The 21810-nt window shown below is 39.5% G+C and overlaps 1 protein-coding gene across 1 annotated transcript; it reads left to right on the forward strand.

The window, feature by feature from the left end:
* The first annotated feature begins 3471 nt into the window (after positions 1–3471).
* On the forward strand, positions 3472–4107 carry LOC110543577 (claudin-34-like). Its single transcript, XM_021629867.1, has one exon. It carries the CDS (start codon positions 3472–3474, stop codon positions 4105–4107), a length of 636 nt encoding a protein of 211 aa, XP_021485542.1.
* Positions 4108–21810: the final 17703 nt, after the last annotated feature.

A 21810-nucleotide genomic window follows, 5' to 3' on the forward strand; every position in this document is an offset into this window, starting at 1 on the left:
ATTATAAAAAATAAATTTAAATTTAAAAAGGAAAAATGGCGGTTATAAAATATAGAAGAAAAACCATTTCTGTTTCTTGATAACTCTCAAAGTTCAAGTATACCAAATCAGTAACTACATACAGACATAAGACTAAGGTGGTAAATTTATGGTGACATCATATCAAAAAAACATCAAGCCTGATCCTTTCATTAACATGTATCCTAACCACATTATTTAGGATGTCTGATCCAAGGAATCTATTCTTGGAATTAAAGGCATCAGCCACATTTCTAATGTTTAAGTGCCTGTTCATAGAAAAAAGACTTGACAGAAAATTGCACGTGTTAGATAAGCTCTGTTAGTAAGGAAGTTCATGAGCATAGGTAGCCATGTCCAGGGACTGAAGTGGAAGAGTATTAAAAGAAATAAAACAATAATATGGGAAGCAGAATGGATCCATAAAAGGAGGGATTTCCATGAAAGGTGTGAAGGGATGTTTCTGAGTCATGTTTTCATGATATGCTATAGTATGTTCCATATCATATGATATGGACTGGTCTAGTATATGGTATAAAAGTCACAAGGCAAGAAGACACTTGAAAGTTGCTGTAGTGTTGGGAGCACATTATGGGGACAAGTGCCCTGGGTTCTGCTAGTCATGTCTGATGTCTAACAGTTCATTGTCCTAAAAGAAAGTTTCTAAAGTACTGGGTCCAGATCTCTGGAAGAAGGAAAGAGGCATCTTGAGGATCAGTGATTTCACTGCAATAGCTTATTTCTCCACATTACTCTCTTTCTATTAACATATTTTTCTGCTGCTAGGATTAAAAGAGGGCTATGTACAAGGAAACACTTGTAGCACTGAGCCTTTTACTTTGCTCCATCAAATACACAGATTAAGTGTGTTATAGACGTGAGTATGCAAATATGTGTATATGTGTGTATACATAAAGTAGTGTGTGTGTGTTTGTACATACAGTAGTGTGTGTGTATCTGTGGATGTATGTAACTACAGTGCTATAGCCAACCTTTCATTATAAAGACAAGAACCTTACACTAAGCTATGTATGGTGGTTATGCTTATTACTTCAGCACTGGAAGTCTGAGGCAGGGTCGTTTCCTCATATCTGAAAAGTTGGAGAAAATGGTGTCTTATGTTGTGAGACTGTTTCAGAAAAAAAAAGCACAAAACAAACAAAAGAGATCAATAAAAGAGGGCAGAATTTTAACCTAAAACAAGGTAGATTAAACTGAGAGGGTCCACAGCCAGGATATAAAGTGAATAAATTGTAATAAATAATAAGAAGGAGAAAAAGAAATTACAGGTAAAAGAAAGAGACAGAACACTTAAAGATATTTTTGGGAAGGTATTCAGTCAATAAGGAAGTGTCAAGTTTATTCAACAGCTCCTTTTTAAAGACAAAGCAAAACAATTCACACAAGTAAAAGGACAGGGTGCATGGAACTGTCAAATTTGTTTTCTTAGACCACATTCCTATATGGCAGACATGGTCCAAGGTCTCACAAACAAGTTGAAGAAACTTGGCAAAACCTCTTGCTTATTTCTGTTTCAAGGTAAAGGCCAAGGTGAAACCATGTTTTTTTTGTTTGTTTTGTTTTGTTTTTGTTTTGTTTTGTTTTGTTTTGTTTTGTTTTGCTGAATACTCAGTAACAAAGCAGCTTGAAAGGCAAGCAGCTGTCCACACACACAGCTTGAGAATGAGCTTCCCACAATCTATACAACATTGTTTAAGATAGGCAGAACTAAATACAAACATGAATGAATAGATAAAAGATTATGCTGTGTTTCTTAATTCCTCTTCCTGTTTCTGGCATAAAATATTATTTAAAAAACTTGCTGGAGAAAGAGTTAATTTGGCCCACATGTCCAGGTTAAGACCTGTCAATCTGGAGAAGTCAAAGTGGCAAGATCCTGAAGCAGCTAGGCACATGATATCCACAGTCCAGAAGAGGGAGTAAGGAATTAACATATTCCTTTTAGCACCTAGATGCTTTTCTACACTCACATACGGCTCATAATCCCCTTCTATTGGAATGGCACTACCTACTCCAGAAAGGTCTTCCTAATTCAATTAATATTATCAAGATAATCCTGGACAGACGGTCTTCCTGGCCATACAAATCTAGACAATTCTTCAATTGAGAGTCCCTTCCCTGATCATTCTTACACTGTTTTGAGTAGACAATCAAAAGCAACCACCAAACTATGAATGTACTTTGTGTATTCTAAAACATTCTATGAATGTTTTTGTGTATTCTAAAATTACCTAAGGGTAAACATTATCCATGTTTACAAATTTTCTTATGATTTGGCACATCTTACATATTCCTGTGAATGGATTGCTTTAAAATACAGTATAATATATATAAAATTGAGCTAGCAGAATAACTTAATTTTCTATTTCTTTATGAGTTTCTATTCATTTACAATCTTTCAGTATTGACGTGTTGATCTACTGCACACAAGAGAAGGAAGTTATAAAGACGCTGAAAACTTCCAGTTTTGCTGCTGGGTATGTAGAAGGATACAACTCTTCTGTGATACAGTTCTGTAAATTCCAAAATACAAATGATATGAACTTGATACTATATCTTCCTGAAATCGAATGCCTTCATATCTATGCAAAAGAAATAACTTTACAGTACATCAATATAAACTTTTATATATGCATGTTCATTCATATGGTGTTATTCTTAATGGGCAAAGCTTTGAGTTAGTACAAATGTCCAAGATGAATAAATGAGTAGGCAATATTTGACACTTCACTACCCTGGATAACTAGTCAGTATAAAAGAGGACAAACTTCTCTCACATGTTAACCATCAGTGGCCCTTGAAGTTATCATGATAGTGATTTGATGTTGAGGTTCATACCTCCAATACAATTCCTTGGGAAAGACATTCAGCAGGATTGCCAGAAGCTCAGGAACAAAACAGCCTGAGGACACAGTTATAAACCAGGAAGAAATAAAGCATATCATGTCTCAAAAAAAATTATACTAAGTAAAAATGCCAAGCCCCAAACATCCCATATTGTCTTTATAATACCACTAGTAACTTTTAATGTTGGGATGTTTTCAATGAGTAGATATAGCGTGAATCATTTATTTAATTCTTAAATTTAACTTTATGCCCCATTTGTAAGATGACATATGCTGTGATGACCATCATGATAACTAAGTAATTGTGATCAAATGCCACTTTGACTAAACCAAATGTCAGACGTGCAAATATTAGAGGATTAGTAGATTAGCAACTTGTTTGAACATATTGGCACGGGGGCATTAGATTTTCAGACCACATTCCCGCTAGCAAATTTCTAAACCCTCCAGACCTAAGGGCCACTTTATCAAACATAACTGTTTGCTTCTGGTACTAGTCTTCTGAATAAACTCTCCCAGGTCTGAGAGCCCATCCTCATCCTATCCTGTTTTTCTTTGCAGTTGCTGATTACTCACTGGGACCATCATGGTGACAAAAAATCGTTGCAATAGACAAATGGGCGGTCTTGCTTTGACAACAATGGCATGCATAATTTGCTGTGTTTCTATGGAACTACCTCATTGGAGAGTGTGGTATTTCCAAGACCCTGCAGTCTCTAAGCGTTCAATAGCATTTGTTGGCATGTGGAGAGTTTGTGTTTTCCACCATGATGAAAACTTTAGCATCATCAGAAATTGTCACAGATACAGCTACCATGACACTTTCGTTCCTTTGGATATCCGAATGATCCAACAACTGCTACTGGTTGCTAGCATTCTTGGACTGGTTGGGAAAATCACCACCATTATTTCCCTTTGGGATGTGTGTATGGGAACAGTACAGGTGAATTCCACTTACAATCCATTTGCTCTCTCCGGAATTCTGAACATCATTTCTAGTACCTTTGTTTTCATTGCTGTACTGTTCAATTATGTATTTATCAAACGCAAGGAGGGTATAGCATTCCCACCATCTTTCCATATGCCTTCCAACCCTGATTCTCAGGAAACTGGAGGTGCTATGGCTTTGGCAATTATAGCTGCAATTTTGTTTCTATTAAGTGGCATAATTTTGCTTTGTTCAAAAATTGCCACCGTCAAACCAGGACATCCTGACTTGTAAAACTCAATTTCCACCTTACTTAGCTTCAAAAACCGAAGTTACCTAGAATGATAGTGAATATCCTTCATGTGTCTACAGAAATTTTCAAAAAACTCAAAACCATGTACAATGTGTCCTGTGATAGAAAGTGATCAAAGTGATCTCTTCTCCAAATTTTTTGTTTCATTACTTCATTACTACATTATGGCCTTTCAATAAAAAAAAAACTCATTCATTTGTTCTTGTCAAATCCATGTTTTATTTACCATGAACAAAAGTAAATGATAAACCTAGAACATACTAAAAAGTGTCAGTCAAAGTAGAGGAACCTCTCTCATTGCTGTAGGTATGGACGTTTAAAAATAGAAACTAGATGCCATGACATTTTCTCTCTACTCTACGACATTTCCCAAAATGTATTAACATTGAGAAATCACTCTAAGGAATCTCAACAATATATGATGACAGAAATTTTGAATATTTGTTCATTTGTTTGCTTAAAGCATTTTTTCTTTTTTGATTTGTTTTTTTTTACATTTCTTTTATTTTATTTATTACAATATATTCACTTTGTATCCAGGCCATATCCTCCTATCTCCTCCTAGTCCCATCCACCTGCCATTTTTATATTGCTTAAATGTTTAAAATCTTGACATCATATCATGTCTCTTTATCCTTTAAGAAATATTAAGCATTAGGCTTTCTGTCAAACTCTGTAAAACTTTTTTTCTAAGACAAAAAATTCAAACATTTATATCTCCCACCTTGTAAACTTTTATGCAAATATTTAATCCCTTGCCTGTTAAACCCTTTGCTTACACAAAGTACCTGCTGCATCTTTGAAAATTAGATGGCCAAATACTTCCTACTTTCCCTTGCCCTACTCTTTTACCACTTGCCAATCTCAAAAGACTTTGAGGTTAGTAAACACCCTATGGAAAAAAGAGATACCATCTGTACTAAAATAAAAACCAAGGGAACTTTTTGTGTGTTGGTTAGCTTACTTTGGGTCTTTGTGCAATGTTTTTACAAAAAGAGTTGTTTGCTGAGCTATGTTTGCTTTATGGGTTCCTTTGTGTGACATTGAGATTATTCTGTTTCTAACAATTCCTGTATGCTTGAATACTAAAAATGGACATCATTGGTGTCACGTAATATGGCTTGGTCAACCTGTCTTCTTGAGTCCTGATTCAGAAGGGTGAACGAATTTTTTCTTCTATTCTCCTATTTTCTTTTTGAGTGCTGACAAGTACCTAAGTATGCTTTTCAACTCCCTAGTGCTGTGTGCTCCCCTCATCATCATCATGTAACTTTCTGCTGACTTTTGACTGATGTAGTCTTATCTCAAACAACATGTTTTTTCCTTCTGATCTATACTCTCCACCTCTGAAAAGCTGCAAGTTTTATACTTTGTCCATCATGAATGTTTGTTTTTACTCTACTAAGTTGTCTTTGAGTTTCTATTTGACTATTGCTTAAATAATTTTTATTCATGAGACTGAGAACAACAAAAGAAAATTTTCTTGGCTCCACTGGGATGCTTCAATAGTCCCCATATTTTTCCTGCCATTTATTTACATAATGAGATTAGAAAATAATCTGTTCTTGCAACTCTAGACAGCATTATTTTAAAATCCACCCTGAAATTTATTGAAGAAACTGTCAGGGATTGCCTCACACTATTATTTTAACTGTAACAACCCCCAGAATGTTTGAAAGCAAATCTAGGGTTGATATGCTTTTCTAGAGCTCAAGGAGATTCTGTTGGATTTTGTTTTGAACATTAAAAACTATCCTCTCTACCTGATCTTGACTTAGTTTTGGTAGATGGAATCTTTCAAGAAAATTATCCATTTCATTTAGATTCTCAAATTTTGTGGCATATAGGCTTTTGTAGTATGACCTAATAATTGTTTGGATTTCCTCAATGTCTGTGGTTATGTCCCCATTTTCATTTCTGATTTTGCTGATCTGGATAGTTTCTCTCTGCTTTTTAGTTAGTTTGGCTAAGGGTTTGTCTATCTTGTTGATTTTCTCAAAGAACCAGCTTTTTGTTTCATTGATTCTTTGGATAGTTTTATTTGTTTCTAGTTGATTGATTTCAGCCCTTAGTTTGATTATTTCCAGCCGTCTGCTCCTCTTGGGTGTATCTGCTTCTTTTTTTTCTAGGGTTTTCAGTTGGGCCATTAAGTTGTTTGTATGTGATGTTACGAATTTCTTCTTTCAGGCACTTAGTGCTATAAATTTTCCTCTGAGCACTGCTTTCAATGTGTCCCATAAATTTGGGTATGTTGTGCCTCATTTTCATTGAATTCTAGGAAGTCTTTAATTTCTTTCTTTATTTCTTCCTTAACCCAGCTGTCATTGAGTAGTAAGTTGTTCAGTTTCCATGTGCGTGTCGGCTTTTTGTTGTTTCTGTTGTTGTTGAGGTTGAGCTTTAGTCCATGGTGGTCAGATAGTATACAAGGGATTATTTCAATCCTTTTGTATCTGTTGAGGCTTGCTTTGTGGCCCACTATATGGTCTATTTTGGAAAAGGTTCCATGCGGTGCTGAAAAGAAGGTGTACTCTTTTGAGTTTGGGTGAAATGATCTGTAGACGTCTATTAGGACCATTTGATTTAGACCCAGCTATACCACTGCTAGGTATATACCCAAAGTTTGTTCAAGTACACAAAAAGGACACTTGCTCAACCATGTTTATAGCAGCTCTATTTGTAATAGCCAGAACCTGGAAACAACCCAGATGTCCATCAACGGTGGAATGGGTACAGAAATTGTGGTATTTTTATACAATGGAATACTACTCAGCAATCAAAAAGGAGGAAATCATGAAATTTGCAGGCAAATGGTGGGATCTAGAAAAGATCATTCTGAGTCAAATATCCCAGAAGGAGAAAGACAAACATGGGATATACTCACTTATATAGACCTATAAGATATGATAAACAAAATGAAATCTATACACCTAAAAAAGATAATCAATTGAGCGGACATGGGGTAAGATGATCAATCCTCATTTAGAAAGACAGATAGGATGTGCATTGAACGTATGACAGGAGTCTACTGAGCGCATCTGAAAGACTCTAACTAGCAGTGTTTTCAAAGCAAAGACTCATGACCAAACCTTTGGCAGAGTACAGGGAATCATAAGAAAGAAGGGGAGTTAGTCTGATGGGGAAAGGATAGGAGCTCCACAAGGACCAAATATATCTGGGCACAGGGTCTTTTCTGAGACTGACATTCAACCAAGGACCATGTATGGATATAACCTAGAACCTCCACTCAGATGTAGCCTGTGGTAGCTCAGTAACCAATTGGTTTCCCAAAGCGAGGGGAACAGGGACTATTTCTAACAGGAACTCAATGACTGGCTCTTTGGTCTCCCCACCCCTGAAGGGAGGAGCAGTCCTGTTAGGCCACAGAGGAGGGCTTTGCAGCCAGTCCTGAAGATACCTGATAAAACAGGATCAGATGAATGGGGAGGAGGCCCCCCCTATCAGTGGACTTGGAAAGGGGCACGGTGGAGATGAGGGAGGGAGGGAGGGACTGGGAGGGAATGAGGGATCGGGACATGGCTGGGATACAGAGTTAATAAAATGTAACTGATAAAAAAAATAAAAAAAAGAATAAATTCCTTTGTAAATATTAGCAAATAAGAAAAAACTATCCTCTCTCCTGGCTTCTCCTGGTTCCATAAAAATGGCTTCTAAATTCTAATAACTTTTAATTTGACTTATCACATCTCTATCTAAACACAGATTAAATACTTCCTTTCCTCCCCACACACCTGGATATTATACAAATAGAATTACCAAGGAAACTTTGGGTCCTCTAATAAGGGGCACTGAATTCCAGGATACCACATCTAATATACCTTTTAGCAGTTATATGTCAAATTCAATCACTACCTTCAAACTCCAAATAGCCTCTTTAGGGGCTACCTCTGAGGGGGCAGGATGCTGTGAACATGAGATAGAAAAAGACAGGCTGCTTACAGCAGAGACACCAAAGGCTGAAGTTTCAGAAATGTCCCTGGCTCTGGATTCTGGAATTGCTAGCAGGGAACTATAATTTCTTATCTCCTAAATGTTTACCCCTGTGTTATGCCCAGTTCACAAGACCCCCAAAGACCACCAGGAATTGACTCCTCTGCAAAACACATGAGGGTTTACTGGATACACACTTGAGCCTGGGTCACAAGCACCCTGTGGAAACAGAGAGGTAGGTAGCCAGGAGGTCTAAAGGAACAAGGTTTTTAAAGGGAAAAACCACAAGAAGTGATTTACGTGCCTTGGTGTTACATGATTGGGTAAAGGAAATTGACTTTTGAAATGAGTGGTTTACTTTAGGAGACAAGTCCATAAATGGTTCTGGTCTGGTGATCTGGGCCATTTTCCTAGCAACTGTATCTCTAGTGTGTGGAAAAAGAATGCAGTAAAGCTGGTTCCTTCTCACAGGTGGCTGGACATGTCTCCACCTGGCTGGAGCTTGTGCTTTAAACTTTAAACCAATACCCAAAAAAACTAATTTTTAATTATTTGGTCTCTCACCCGCCTAAGGACTATATGCAAGGGTAGAACCTAGAAAAGCAGTCAAGACACTGATCTCTTCTGTTGAACAGCTTTAGAACTGAATCACTAGATTTTCAGGGTGTAAATAGGGGTTATCTGTCTTCTAGTTTTACTACATGACCTAATCAAATTGATGGTTATCTTCGCAAAGTGTGTAATATTTATTGTGTAATGGAATCTACTATGTGGCAGCATGGCAGGAGGGCAGGTCAAAAACATGGATAAAGCATCATCCCTCAGTGAACAGGTTTACCTGGAGATGAGGTACTTTTCTTTCTCAGAATGCCTAGAACCAGGTATCTTCTGAAACACCACGAGGTACAGTGTCTGCCAGTCTTTCTGAATCCAAAGATGCAAATATTTTTCTTTTTTCTGTCTTTTTATTTTGAATGTTTGCCAGAGCCTAAATATGTGTTAACTTCCTTGGTTCTTTATTCTTCCTGATTCTAAAGCTCCCTGTCACACCATGTTGTGACCGTGGTGAAGTGGCTGACCCCAATGCGAGCTTATCTCAAAAGGCATGTGTTTGTTTTGTTTTGTTTTGTTTTGTTTTGTTTCTCTTCTCTATTTCATCTGTCTTAGTTGAAGTTTCTATTACTGTGAAGAGACACCATACACATGACAACTCTTATACAAAAAAAAGTATTTAATTGGGGCTGGCTTACAGTTTCAGGGGTCTAGTCCATTGTTGTCAAGATGGGAAACACTACAGCATGTAGGCAGACTTGGTGTCCAAGAGGTTTCTGAGAGTTCTACATCTGTATCCAGAGACAGTAGGAAGAGAGAGTGAGACTAGGCTTGCTTTGAAACCCTAAAAGCTTACTCCAGAGACAAACTTTCTCCAACAAGGTCCCACTCATTCCAATAAAGCTACCCCTCCTAATAGTGCCACTAGCTATGGGCCTATGGAGGTCATTTCCATTCAAACCACTGCATTCCATTTAGTACCCATAGGCTTGTAGCTATAACAATGCGAAATGCATTTAGTCTAACTCCACAAGACCCATAGTCTGTTGAAAACTATTCTAAGTATCTTTGGAAACTCACTGAAATCTCTTTACTGTAATATCTTTAAAATCAAAATAAAAAAGGAAAAAGAGTACACTTCCTCCAACAAGGCCATACGTAATGGTGTCATAACATATGGGCCTATGAGGGCCGTTTTCATTGAAACCAGGACACCACCTTCTATCCATCTTCCATACTACAGCTTAATTTCAATATGGATTCTCTTTTAAAGTCTAGTGATTGTTCTCCAGTTTATGAAAAGAGGGAGGCATTTTCTGTGTATACTATATCTTTAAGAGTTTAACAATTATTCTTTTTAAAGATTTGTGTAGTTTTTATAAGTTTGGAAACACAGAAGTATGTATGTATACCACTTGCATCTATTAGCAGCATGAACCTGAATAGGGTGGTGATTCTTCTGAGACTGGAGTTACATACATAGGGTTGTTAGCTGTCACATGAGTGCTGGCAATGAAACTCAGGGCTTCTAAGAGAGTAACAAGTAGTTTTAATCACTGAGCCATTTCTCTAGTCCTTTAGCAATCATTCTTTGTCATCAAATCCTTGGATTGTTTCAAGATTTCTTACCCTGTTGTCCAGTAAATTGTATTTGTTTTTATTGGGTTTTTTTTCCTCTTTTTATTTCTATTTGAATAGTGACTCATTTCTCAATGCTGCACTTGTGAAATTATTCTGGATTTTAGACTTTGGAAATCATCAATGTATAAGATTGTATTTGCAAGAAAGTATGCTTATCCAACAAGTGAATGGTTTCTGCTTCATCCCAAGAATAACTAATTAATTAACTAGCTACCAAAATAAGTAAATAATTGAAGTCATATCAAGTCTAGATCATAGTCTTAGCATAAATAATGATGGGTATGTAGGCAGTCACATTCGCCTTAACCCTCTCTCTTTGCACCACTTAAAACCGTAAATTATTTGATAATATATCATTGATAATACATATTTAATCCATGCATAGTTCAATAAATATTTTTCAGAAATAACTTTGGTGTGTGCAGTGGCACAGTAGGTCTATCTTTGGCAACTAATTTCTTCTGGAGAGCCACAATTATATTTATCTTCTCTTGCTTTATCTTGCTGGGAATGTATATCACCACTCTTTTGTCCTGGATTCATTTTCCCTTAGGGTCATAGACTAGGTCCACAGTATATGATTCTCACACTATTATACTCCACAGTTCTGTGAACATGTGTTCTGCAAAGTGTTCTGGGTGAAGTATCTCATCTTAACAAAAACATCTTTGATCTTGTTCTTTATCTTCTCTGGGTCTTTTTACAATACTGTGGTCAAAAGACAGCTGAGAACTCTGCCTGCTGTAGCAGAAGGTTCAACGAATACAGATTTTGAAAAGGTAAAGATTTACCTTTTCTTTATCCACATTGTCACTATTAGAACTAAAGGTCTAACTAACCATTTCTTTCTTCCCACTATCCCTATTCTCCTCAATTTTGGGTTGGTTTGTTGGAAACAAATTTCAGTATGACACCATATCTGATCTTGAACTTGTGGTCCATCTGTCTCAGTATCTCCAGTTCTGGGATAATAGGTATGCATCACTAGGGCTCATTAAATGATCTCTTATTACTTCTCATCATGACTGCCTGCATCTGCTTTCTCTAATGCAGACTTGATAGGCTGGGGTCAGTTGATAGAGGAAGAGGACTCCCCAATTCTGAGGACTAGGGAAGGGAGGGAGGGTTGAAGAGGGAGGGAGGATGCGACTGAGAGGAGACAAGGGGGGCTACAATCGAGATGTAAAGTGAATAAATTAAAAAAATTAAATTACAAAAAAGACAAAAGGAGGGGATCCAAGATGGCTGCACCGGGAGGACACTCTTTCTGACCAGCAGCACAGCAAGATCTGCACAATGATCAGCAGACAGAACTCTGGGTCCTAATATAGCAGTGATTGTTTCCCAAGTGAGAGGAAACCCCACGGTGTGGGATTTAATCAGCTTCAACTCACCCAGATAAACTGAGGAAGAGGTCCCTATTCCACCAGGGGTTTGGTAGCCAGCCCAGAGCCACGAGCTGCTGCCATGCTCTGATCACTGTCCCAGACTGAACTGTGGGCCCCACAACACCAGAGATGGGGATTTCCAGTGGAGAGAAAACCCCATGGTGCAGGAAACGATCAGGGCTGACCTTAGGTCACCCAGATAATCCCTGGAAAAGACTTGGGGTCTAGTGGGCGTTCAGCATCCAGCCCAGAGCCAGACACACAGGAGCCAGCACAGAGACCTGCCTGCTTGCCTGACTCACTGCCCCAGAGAGAACTGAGGGCCCCAGGGCGCCAGAGACTGAGTTTTGTTGTTGGGTGCAAACCCATAGGGAAGGAAACAGTAGGTCTGATCTTGTAATGCCAGGTTCATGGGACCCTCAGAGACCATCAGGAGGCAACTTGATGCAATTGCAAGAGAGCTTTATTATATGAGCAATCGAACTCGGGACCCAAGTCTCACTGACACAGCAGTAGAAAAATGGGACCTCAAGCTCTGAGTGAAGAGGATTGTTAAAGGGAAAGTCTGTGAGCAGGGGTTTTCCATGGCAGCAAGCAAGGGGGCACAAGTCTGGGCGTTACAGAATCGTGTAAAGTTTAGCAGGGCGGGGTGACCTTTTCTGAGACACACAATCACAGTGGCTAAGGCATATAATCACAATGGCTATTTTTCTAAACCATAGCTGAAACATTGGGGAGAATTTTCCCACCTGATTTTCAACCAATTCCCATTAATTATTGCCAGGGAGTTTGTCTCTATTTTCTACGAAGCATTTATTCTGTTATATTTTCTGGAGGCTGTTGCTAGGAGAGTTAACTTTGTTTTCTGCCAGGTGTACATTCTGTGATATTTCCTGATACCTGAATTCAGTTCCCAGTCAAGATCTTTATTTCAAAATGGAGTTATATTCAGACTAACTTAAACTCTTCAATCTCAGAGCACTCATCCAACACCCCCACCCCAAAAAGTTCTAGGGAAAAGTTACCCAGTTTCTGTAGACACCCAGGCGCCCAATCACCAGCAAGGCAGAGCCATGCACGCCTGTGCATGCATGTCCTACTCGCTATCCCAGACGAACAGCGGTCCCCAAAGCACAGTCTGGGTGTCCCTCTCCGGAGGAAACCCCACAGCAGGGGAATCATCAGGTCCAACGCTCAGGACATCCAGCTCTAGAAGACTTTCTGAATTCATGCAGGCTCTAGGCTCTAGCCTTCTACTGCAAGCATGAGTGCTGTGCTCACCCACCATTATTGAGTACCACTAGGGCACTGGGGCACACAGCTGCATCCTCAGACCTACAAAAGCCTGAGAGCCTTTAAAGCAGCCCTCAGATACTGCTCCAAGTTTCAACCAGTTATCCCTAGCTAAACTGACAAAACTGTGGGACTCCCTGGTTCTTCAAGAGGGCTGCACCCAACAATTATACCTTAAGAGCAACAGCTGCAGCTCACTGAATTCAGAGCAAGAAACCCAGCAGCAGGGTAGCCATCTCCAGGACTTCTGATGAGAGGAGAGCCTTCCTGAACATCATAGTTACCACACAGGTCCATATGCCTGAGAAACACGACCATACAGCTGACCATACCAAAAAAGCTGAGATCTCTTTCAGAACTCTACCAAGTGGATTATCCCCACCCCAGGACACAGAAGGCACCTAACAGACAACACCTGAGACAGCCAGATGGGTAGAGGCCAGCGTAAAAGCACAACCAACAAAAGGCAAAGCAATATGGCATCTACAGAACCAAGTTATCCAGGGGCAAGTAATCCTGAACACCCTAACATAAGTGAAATTCAAGATGACCTTACGTCTATGCTTATGAAGAGGTTAATGGAGGAAACAAATAAAATGCTTCAGAATTAGAGGAAGATATAGTAAAACAGATTATGGCCATCCATAAAGAAATACAGGAAGATGCAGCCAAACAGTTTGTGGATTTCAGAAAGCAAAAGATTAAATCACTGAAAGAAATAAAACAAACAGAAGAATGTTAAAACAAACAGGTGGGGGACATGATGTTGGCACCAGGAGAACACTACATCTGAGGAGCAGGAAAACATTTTCCATACAGCGACCAAGAGACTGAACTCTGGGCCCTAAAACAACAGCGATCATGTTTCCCAGGTGAACAGAAACCCCCACGGCATGGGAATCAGTCAGGTCCACTCTCAGGTCACCCAGCCAGAACCTGGAAGAGATCCCGGGTTGCACAGGCACTCTTTGGATCACCAGACCAGAGCCACACGCATTCTTGTCCTGATCATCTTCCCAGGCTGAGGAGTGGGCAAAAACACACCAGAGAATGGGAGTCCCAGTCGAGAGAAAAACCCAACGGGAAGGAAGGAAAAGGAACTGGCCACTGGTCACCAAGTCTTTCCCTGGAAAAGGTCCCGCAGAATGGCAGGTGTGTGCCGCCAGCACTGAACTGGGCTCCAGCTGTGAGCACAGAGACTTGCTGTGTGCCCACCCAACTCTCCCCTACATCACAGACAGAGCTGTGTGACCCAGGGCATCAGAGACTGGGACTCCCTGTCGGGAGAAAACCCCATAGGAGAGGAAACAGGACTGGCCACAGGTCACCCAGTCTTTCCCTGGAAAAGGTCTCACAGAATGGCGGGTGCGAGCCAACATCACTGAACTGGGCTCCAGTTGCTAGCACAGAGACTTGTTGCAGACTTGCTGCTTGCTCAGTTCTGCATCACAGAAAGAGCTGTGCGCCCCAGGGCAACAGAGACTGGGAGTCCCTGTAGGGAGAAATCCCCACAGGGAATAAAGCAAACAGGATGGACTTAGGCCACCCAGTATAACCCTGGAAAAGGTCCAGCACACCAGCACAAACCAGGGACCTGCTGTGCACCAGCTAGCCTGCTGCTACCAGGAGAGTGGTACTCACCTGCAACAGATTACCACTTGGGTACTGGGGCACAGAGCCCCAACCTAAGACCTACAAAAGCCTGAGATCCCTGAGTTCAACCCCCTGATACTGCTCCAAGGGGCAACCAGTTATCCCTAACAAAACTGACCAAACCACAGGGCACCCAGGTTACAGCAGCAGCTCACTAAATTTACAGCAAGAAACCCAGAAGCAGGGCACGTATCTCCAGGACTTCTCCGGGTGAGAGGAGAGCCCTATTGACTAACAAGGACCACAGTTACCACTCAGGTCTGAACGCCTAAGGTGAGATGTGGCAACTCCTGAAAAACACTAGCCATACAGTGACTATACCCAAAAAGCTGAGAAGGCTTCCTTCAGGAAAAAACATCTTCCTGCCAAGGGGATTCTCTCCAACACAGGATTCCAGGAACCACCAGAAACTAAATCCAAACACCTAAGATAGCCCAATGGGTAGAGGCCAGCATAAAACCTCAACCAATAAAAGGGAGAGCAATATGGCATCTCCAGAACCCAGTTATCCAGGGGCAAGTAGCCCAGGACACCCCAGCATAATTGAAATTCAAGAAGATGACCTAACATCTATGCTCATGAAGAGGATAACAGAAGAAACAAATGAAATGTGTAAAGACCTAGAGGAAGATAAACTCAAACAGATTATGGCCATCCATAAAGAAATAGAAGAAGATAAAAACAAATAGATTATGGCCATCCGTAAAGAAATACAGGAAGTTGCAGACAAACAGTTTGTTGCCTTTAGACAGGAAATACTTAAATCACTGAAAGAAATAAAAGAAACAGAGGATTGTTCAAACAAACAGCTGAAGGAATTGAAGGAAAACAGGAAAATACAGTCAGACAGGTGAATGAAATCAACAAAGCAGCTCAAGATCTGAATATAATGGAGGAAATGGTGGAGAGAAAGAACTTAGGGAAGAAAACAGAAACTACAGAAGTAAGCATAACCAATAGACTACAAGAGATGGAAGAAAAAATCTCAGGTGTGGAAAATACAATGGAAGAAATCAATGTATCCATCAAAGAAAATGTTCAATCTAAAAAATTCCTGACACAAACTGTCCAATAAATCCAAGACAACATGGAAAGACAAAACCTAAGAATAATAGAAATAGAGGAAAAAGAAGATTCCCTCCTCCAAGGCCCAGAAAATATTTTCAACAGAATCATTGAAGAAAATGTCTCCGACTTAAAGGAGAGGCCAATAAGAATACAAGAGGCCTACAGAACACCCAATAAATTAGACCAGAAAAGAAAATCCTCCTGCCACATAATAATCAAAACAGTAAGTATACAGAACAAAGAAAAAATACTAAATTCTGCAAGGGAAAAATGCCAAGTAACATATAATGGCAAACTCATCAAAATCTCACCTCAATTCTCAACAGAAACGATGAAAGCTGGAAGGGCCTGGACAGATATCATGCAGGCCCTAAGAGAACACAGATGTCAGCCCAGGCTACTCTATCCAGCAAAACCCTCAGTCCTCATAGACAGGGAAAACAAGATATTCAATGACAAAAACAAATTTCAAAAATACCTACACACAAATTCAGCGTTACAGAAGACACTAAAAGGAAAAATACAACCCAAGAAAACTAGGTACTTTCAAGAAAACAAAGGAAATAATCAACCTCACTACAGTAAAACCAAAAGCAACAAGGCACACAAACTTATGGCCACAGCCAACATCAAAATCAAAGGATCTAATAGCCACTGGTCATTAATCTCTCTCAATGTCAATGGACTGAATTCTCCAATAATAAGACACAGACTAACAGAATGGATGCATAAACAAGACCCAGCAATCTGTTGCTTACAAGAAACACACCTAAGTCACAATGATAAACATTACCTGAGGGTAAAGGGCTAGAAGATGGCTTTCCAAGAAAATGGACCCAAGAAGCAAGCAGGAGTAGACATTCTAATATCTGATAAAATAGACTTTCAACCAAAATTAATAAAAAGATATGGGGAAGGACCCTTCATACTCAACAAGGGAAAATTCCGCGAGGAAGACATCACAATCCTGAACATCTATGTCCTAAATACAAGGGCACCCACATTTGTAAAAGAAACATTGATAAAACTTAAACCAAACATAGATCCCCGCACATTAATAGTGGGAGACTTCAACACCCCACTCTCAACAAAGGACAGGTCAACAAAACAGAAATTAAACAAAGAAACAATGTCTCTGACAGAGGTCATGAATCAAATGGACCTAACAGACATTTACAGAAACTTACACCAGAACACAAAAGAATTTAACTTCTTATCAGCACTTCGAGACATCTTCTCTCAAATAGACCATATCTTTGGTCATAAAGCAAGCCTCAACAGATACAAGAAGATTGAAATAATCCCTTGTATCCTATCTGATCAACAGAGAATCAAGCTGGACCTCAACAACGACAGAAATAGCAAAAAGCATACACACACATGGAAACTGAAAAACTTGCTACTAAATGACAGCTGGGTCAGGGAAGAAATAAAGAAAGAAATTAAAGTGTTCCTAGAATTCAATGAAAATGAAGGCACAACATACCCAAACATCTGAGACACAATGAAAGCAGTGCTAAGAGGAAAGTGCATAGCACTAAATACCTTTAAGAAGAAATTTGAGACAGCTCATTCAAGCAACTTTATGGCTCACCTAAAAACACTAGAAAAAGAAGAAGCAGATACACCAAAAAAGGGAAGATGACTGGAAATAATCAAACTCAGGGCTGAAATCAATCAATTAGAAACAAATAAAACAATTCAAAAAAATCAATGAAATGAAGAGCTGGTTCTTTGTGAAAATCAACAAGATAGACAAACCCCTAGCCAAGGTAACTAAAAGGCAGAGAGACACCATCCAAATCAACAAAATCAGAAATGAAAAGGGGGACATAACTACAGACACTGAGGAAATCCAAACAATCACTAGGACTTACTTCAAAAGTCTTTATGCCACAAAATTTGAAAATCTAAATGAAATGGACAATTTTCTTGATCGATTTGACTTACCAAAGCTGAATCAGGACCAGGTAAATCAATTAAATAGTCCTATATCCCCCAAAGAAATAGAAGCAGTCATCAAAAGTCTCCCATCCAAAAAAAGCCCAGGACCACACCAGATGGTTTCAGTGTATAATTCTACCAGACTTTCAATGAAGCGTTAACTCCAGTTCTCTTCAAACCATTCCACAAAATAGAATCAGAAGGAACACTACCAAACTCATTCTATGAAGCCACAGTCATCTTGGTACCTAAACCTCACAAACACTCAACAAAGAAAGAGAATTTCAGGCCAATCTCCCTTATGAACATTGATGCAAAAATACTCAACAAAATACTTGCAAACTAAATACAAGAACACATTAAAGATATCATCCACTATGACCAAGTAGGCTTCATCCCAGGTATGCAGGGGTGGTTCAGTATACAGTAGTCCAACAATGTGATCCACCATATTAACAAACTGAAAGAAAAAGAAAAAAAAACACATGATAATCTTCCTAGATTCTGAAAAAGCATTTGAGAAAATCCAGCACCCATTCATGTTTAAAATAATGGAGAGATCAGGGATACAAAGCACATATCTAAACATAGTAAAGGCAATATAGAGCAAGCCTGTAGCCAACATCAAACTAAACGGAGAGAAACTTAAAGCGATCCCACTGAAATCAGGGACAAGACAAGGCTGCCCACTCTCTCCATATCTCTTCAACATAGTGCTGGAAGTCCTTGCTAGAGCAATAAGACAGTTGAAGGAGATCAAGGGGATACAAATTGGAAAGGAAGAAGTCAAATTATCACTATTTTCAGATGATATGATAGTATACCAGAGTGACCTGAAAAATTCTACCAGGGAACTCCTACAGCTGATAAACACCTTCAGCAAACTGGCCGAATACAAAATTTAACTCAGGAATCTACCACAGAGAGCCTCTGAAAGGCTCTGCCCTGCAGACTATCAAAGCAGATGCTGAGATTTATGGCCAAATGTTGGGCAGAGTGCATGGAAAGAGGACAGGAATCCCACAAGGAGAGGAACAGAACCAGAAAATTTGAACACAAGGGTCTTCCCAGAGACTCATAAACCAACCAGGTACCAGGCATGCAGATAACCTAGAACCCCTGCACAGATGTAGTCCATGGCAGTTTAGTGTCTAAGTGGGTCACATAGTAATGGGAAGAGGGACTGCCTCTGACATAAACTGATTGGCCTGCTCTTTGATCACCTCCCCCGAGAGAGGAGCAGCCTTTCCAGGCTACAGAAGATCACAATTCAGCCACTCCTGATGAGATCTGATAGACTAAGATCAGAAGGAAGGAGAGGGAGACCTCCCCTATCAGTGGACTTGGGGAGGGGCATGAGTGAAGAAGGGGGAAGGAAGGTTGGATTAGGAGGGGAGGAGGGAGGGGCTTATGGGGGGGGATAAAATTATCAGTAGCCCTCCTGTGTACTAAAGACAAAAGGGCTGAGAAAGAAATTAGGGAAACAAAACCCTTCACAATAGCCACAAAGAACATAAAGTATCTTGGTGTAACCCTAACTAAGCAAGTCAAAGACTTGTATGAAAAAAAAAAAAAATTCAAGACTCTGAAGAAAGAATTAAAAGAAGATATCAGAAGATAGAAAGATCTCTCATGCTCATGGCTTGGCAGGATTAACATAGTAAAAATGGCCATCTTACCAAACACAATCTACAAATTCAATGCAATTCCCATCACATTACCAACACAATTCTTGAAAGCCTTTGAAATAAAAATTCTCAACTTCATATTGAATAACCAGAAACCCAGAATTGATAAAACAATCTTGTACAATAAAAGATCTTCTGTAGGTATCTCCATCCTTGATCTCAAGGTGTACTATAAAACAACAATACTCAAAATTTTATGCTACTGGCATAGAAACAGAATGGTGAATCAATGGATTTGAATAGAAGACCCGGAAATATAACCACACACTTATGGACACCTGATCTTTGACAAAGATGCCAAAATCATTCAATGGAAAAAAGATAGCATCTTCATCAAATGGGGCTGGTCTAACTGGGTGTCTACACGTAGAAAAATTCAAATAGATCCATACTTATCACACTGAACAAAACTAAATTCCAAGTGGATCAAAGACCTCAATATAAAACCAGAGACACTAAACCTGTTAGAAGAAAAAATGGGGAAGAGCCTTGAACTCACTGACACAGGAGACAACTTTCTGAACAGAACAGCAACAGCACAGGCTCTAAGATCAACAGTCAATAAATGGGACCTCATGAAACTGAAAAGCTTCTGTAAAGCTAAGGACACTTTCATCAGAACAAAATGACTGCCTACAGACTGAGAAAGGGTCTTCAAAAATCCTATACCTGACAAAGGGCTGATATCCAGAATATATAGAACTCAAGAAGTTAAACAGCAACAAATCAAGTAATCCAATTAAAAAATGGAGTACAGAGCTAAACAGAGAATTCTCAATAGAGGAATATCAAATAGCAGAGAAACACTTAAAGAAATGTTCAATGTCCTTAGTCATCTGGGAAATGCAAATCAAAATGATCCTTGGATTTCACCTTACACCCATCAGAATGGCCAAGATCAAAAACTCAAGTGACAAGGCATGCTGGAGAGGTTGTGGAGAAAGGGGAACCCTCCTCCACTGCTGGTGGGAATGTAAACTTGTACAACTACTCTGAAAATCAATCTGCTGCTTTCTCAGATAATTAGGAATAGTGTTTCCTCAAGATCTAGCTATACCACTCCTAGGCACATATCTAAAATATGCTCAAGTACACAACAAGGACATTTGCTCAACCATGTTTATAGCAACTTTATTTGTGATTTCCAGAAACTGGAAACAACCTAGATGCCCCTCAGCTGAGGAATGGATACAGAAATTCTGGTACATCTATACAATGGAATATTACTCAGCAATTAAAAACAAGGAAATCATAAAATTTACAGGTAAATGGTGGGAACTGATAAAGATCATCCTGTGTGAAGCAGAATGACACACAGGATTTATAGTCACTCATAAGTGTATATTAGACCTATAATATAGAATAAACCTACTAAAATCTGTACAGCTAAAGAAAATAATGAAGAAGGAGGACCCTGGCTAAAATGCTCAATCCTCATTCAGAAAGGCAAAGAGGATAGACATCAGAAGAAGGAGAAAATAGGGAACAGGACAGGAGCCTGCCACAGAGGGCCTCTGAAACGCTCTACCCTGCATCAAAGCAGATGCTGAGACTTATGGCCAACTTTTGGGCAGAATGCAGGGAATCTTATAAAAGTAGTGGGAAATAGTAAGACCTGGAGAGGACAGGAGCTCCACAAAGAGAGCAACAGAACTAAAAAATCTGGGCACAGGGGTCTTTTCTGGGACTGATACTCCAATCAAGGACCATTGATGGAAATAACCTAGAACCCCTGCTCAGACGTAACCTATGGTAGCTCAGTGTCCAAGTGGGTTCCATACTAATGGGAACAGGGACTGTCTCTGACATGAACTGATTGGTCTGCTCTTTGAACACCTCCCCCTGACAGGGAGCAGCCTTCCTAGGCCACAGAGGAAGACAATGCAGCCACTCCTGATGAGACCTTATAGACTGGTTCAGAAGAAAGGGGAGGAAGGCCTCCCCTATCATTGGACTTGGGGAGGGGCATGTATCTCGGAGGAGGGGGAGGGAGGGTGGGATTTGTACGGATAGAGGGAGGGGACTATGGCTGGATACAAAGTGAATAAAGTGTAATTAATAAAAATTAAAATTAAAAATATTTTAAAAAAGAAAAATAATCATATCTACTCAAGCATGCAGTGTTCAAATATAATTGGTTAAGTCTTATATTTCCCCTATTAAATCCTTAGAAATATTAAAATTTAAAATGCTAAAAGCCTCACTTCATGATGCACTGTTTCAACTCACATTACTTACTAAAATAATAATAAAAAATATGCACACATCTTCTGCCTGCATGTATGTATGTGGACAATACACATTTTTGGTACACACAGATGCTAGAAGAGGGCTTTGGATCCCCTGGAACTGAAATATCTGTGAGTTGTTATGTGGGTACTGGGAAATAAAACCAAGCCCTCTGCAAACGCAGCAAGTGTTGAGTCATCTTTCCATGCTGAAAATGTAAGAAGCAAAGCACAGTAACTTATTCCCTCGTAAAGCTGTCAAAATTTTTATCTGCTTCTTC

This window comes from Meriones unguiculatus, chromosome X (assembly GCF_030254825.1).
Source record: "Meriones unguiculatus strain TT.TT164.6M chromosome X, Bangor_MerUng_6.1, whole genome shotgun sequence".
NCBI lineage: Eukaryota > Metazoa > Chordata > Mammalia > Rodentia > Muridae > Meriones > Meriones unguiculatus.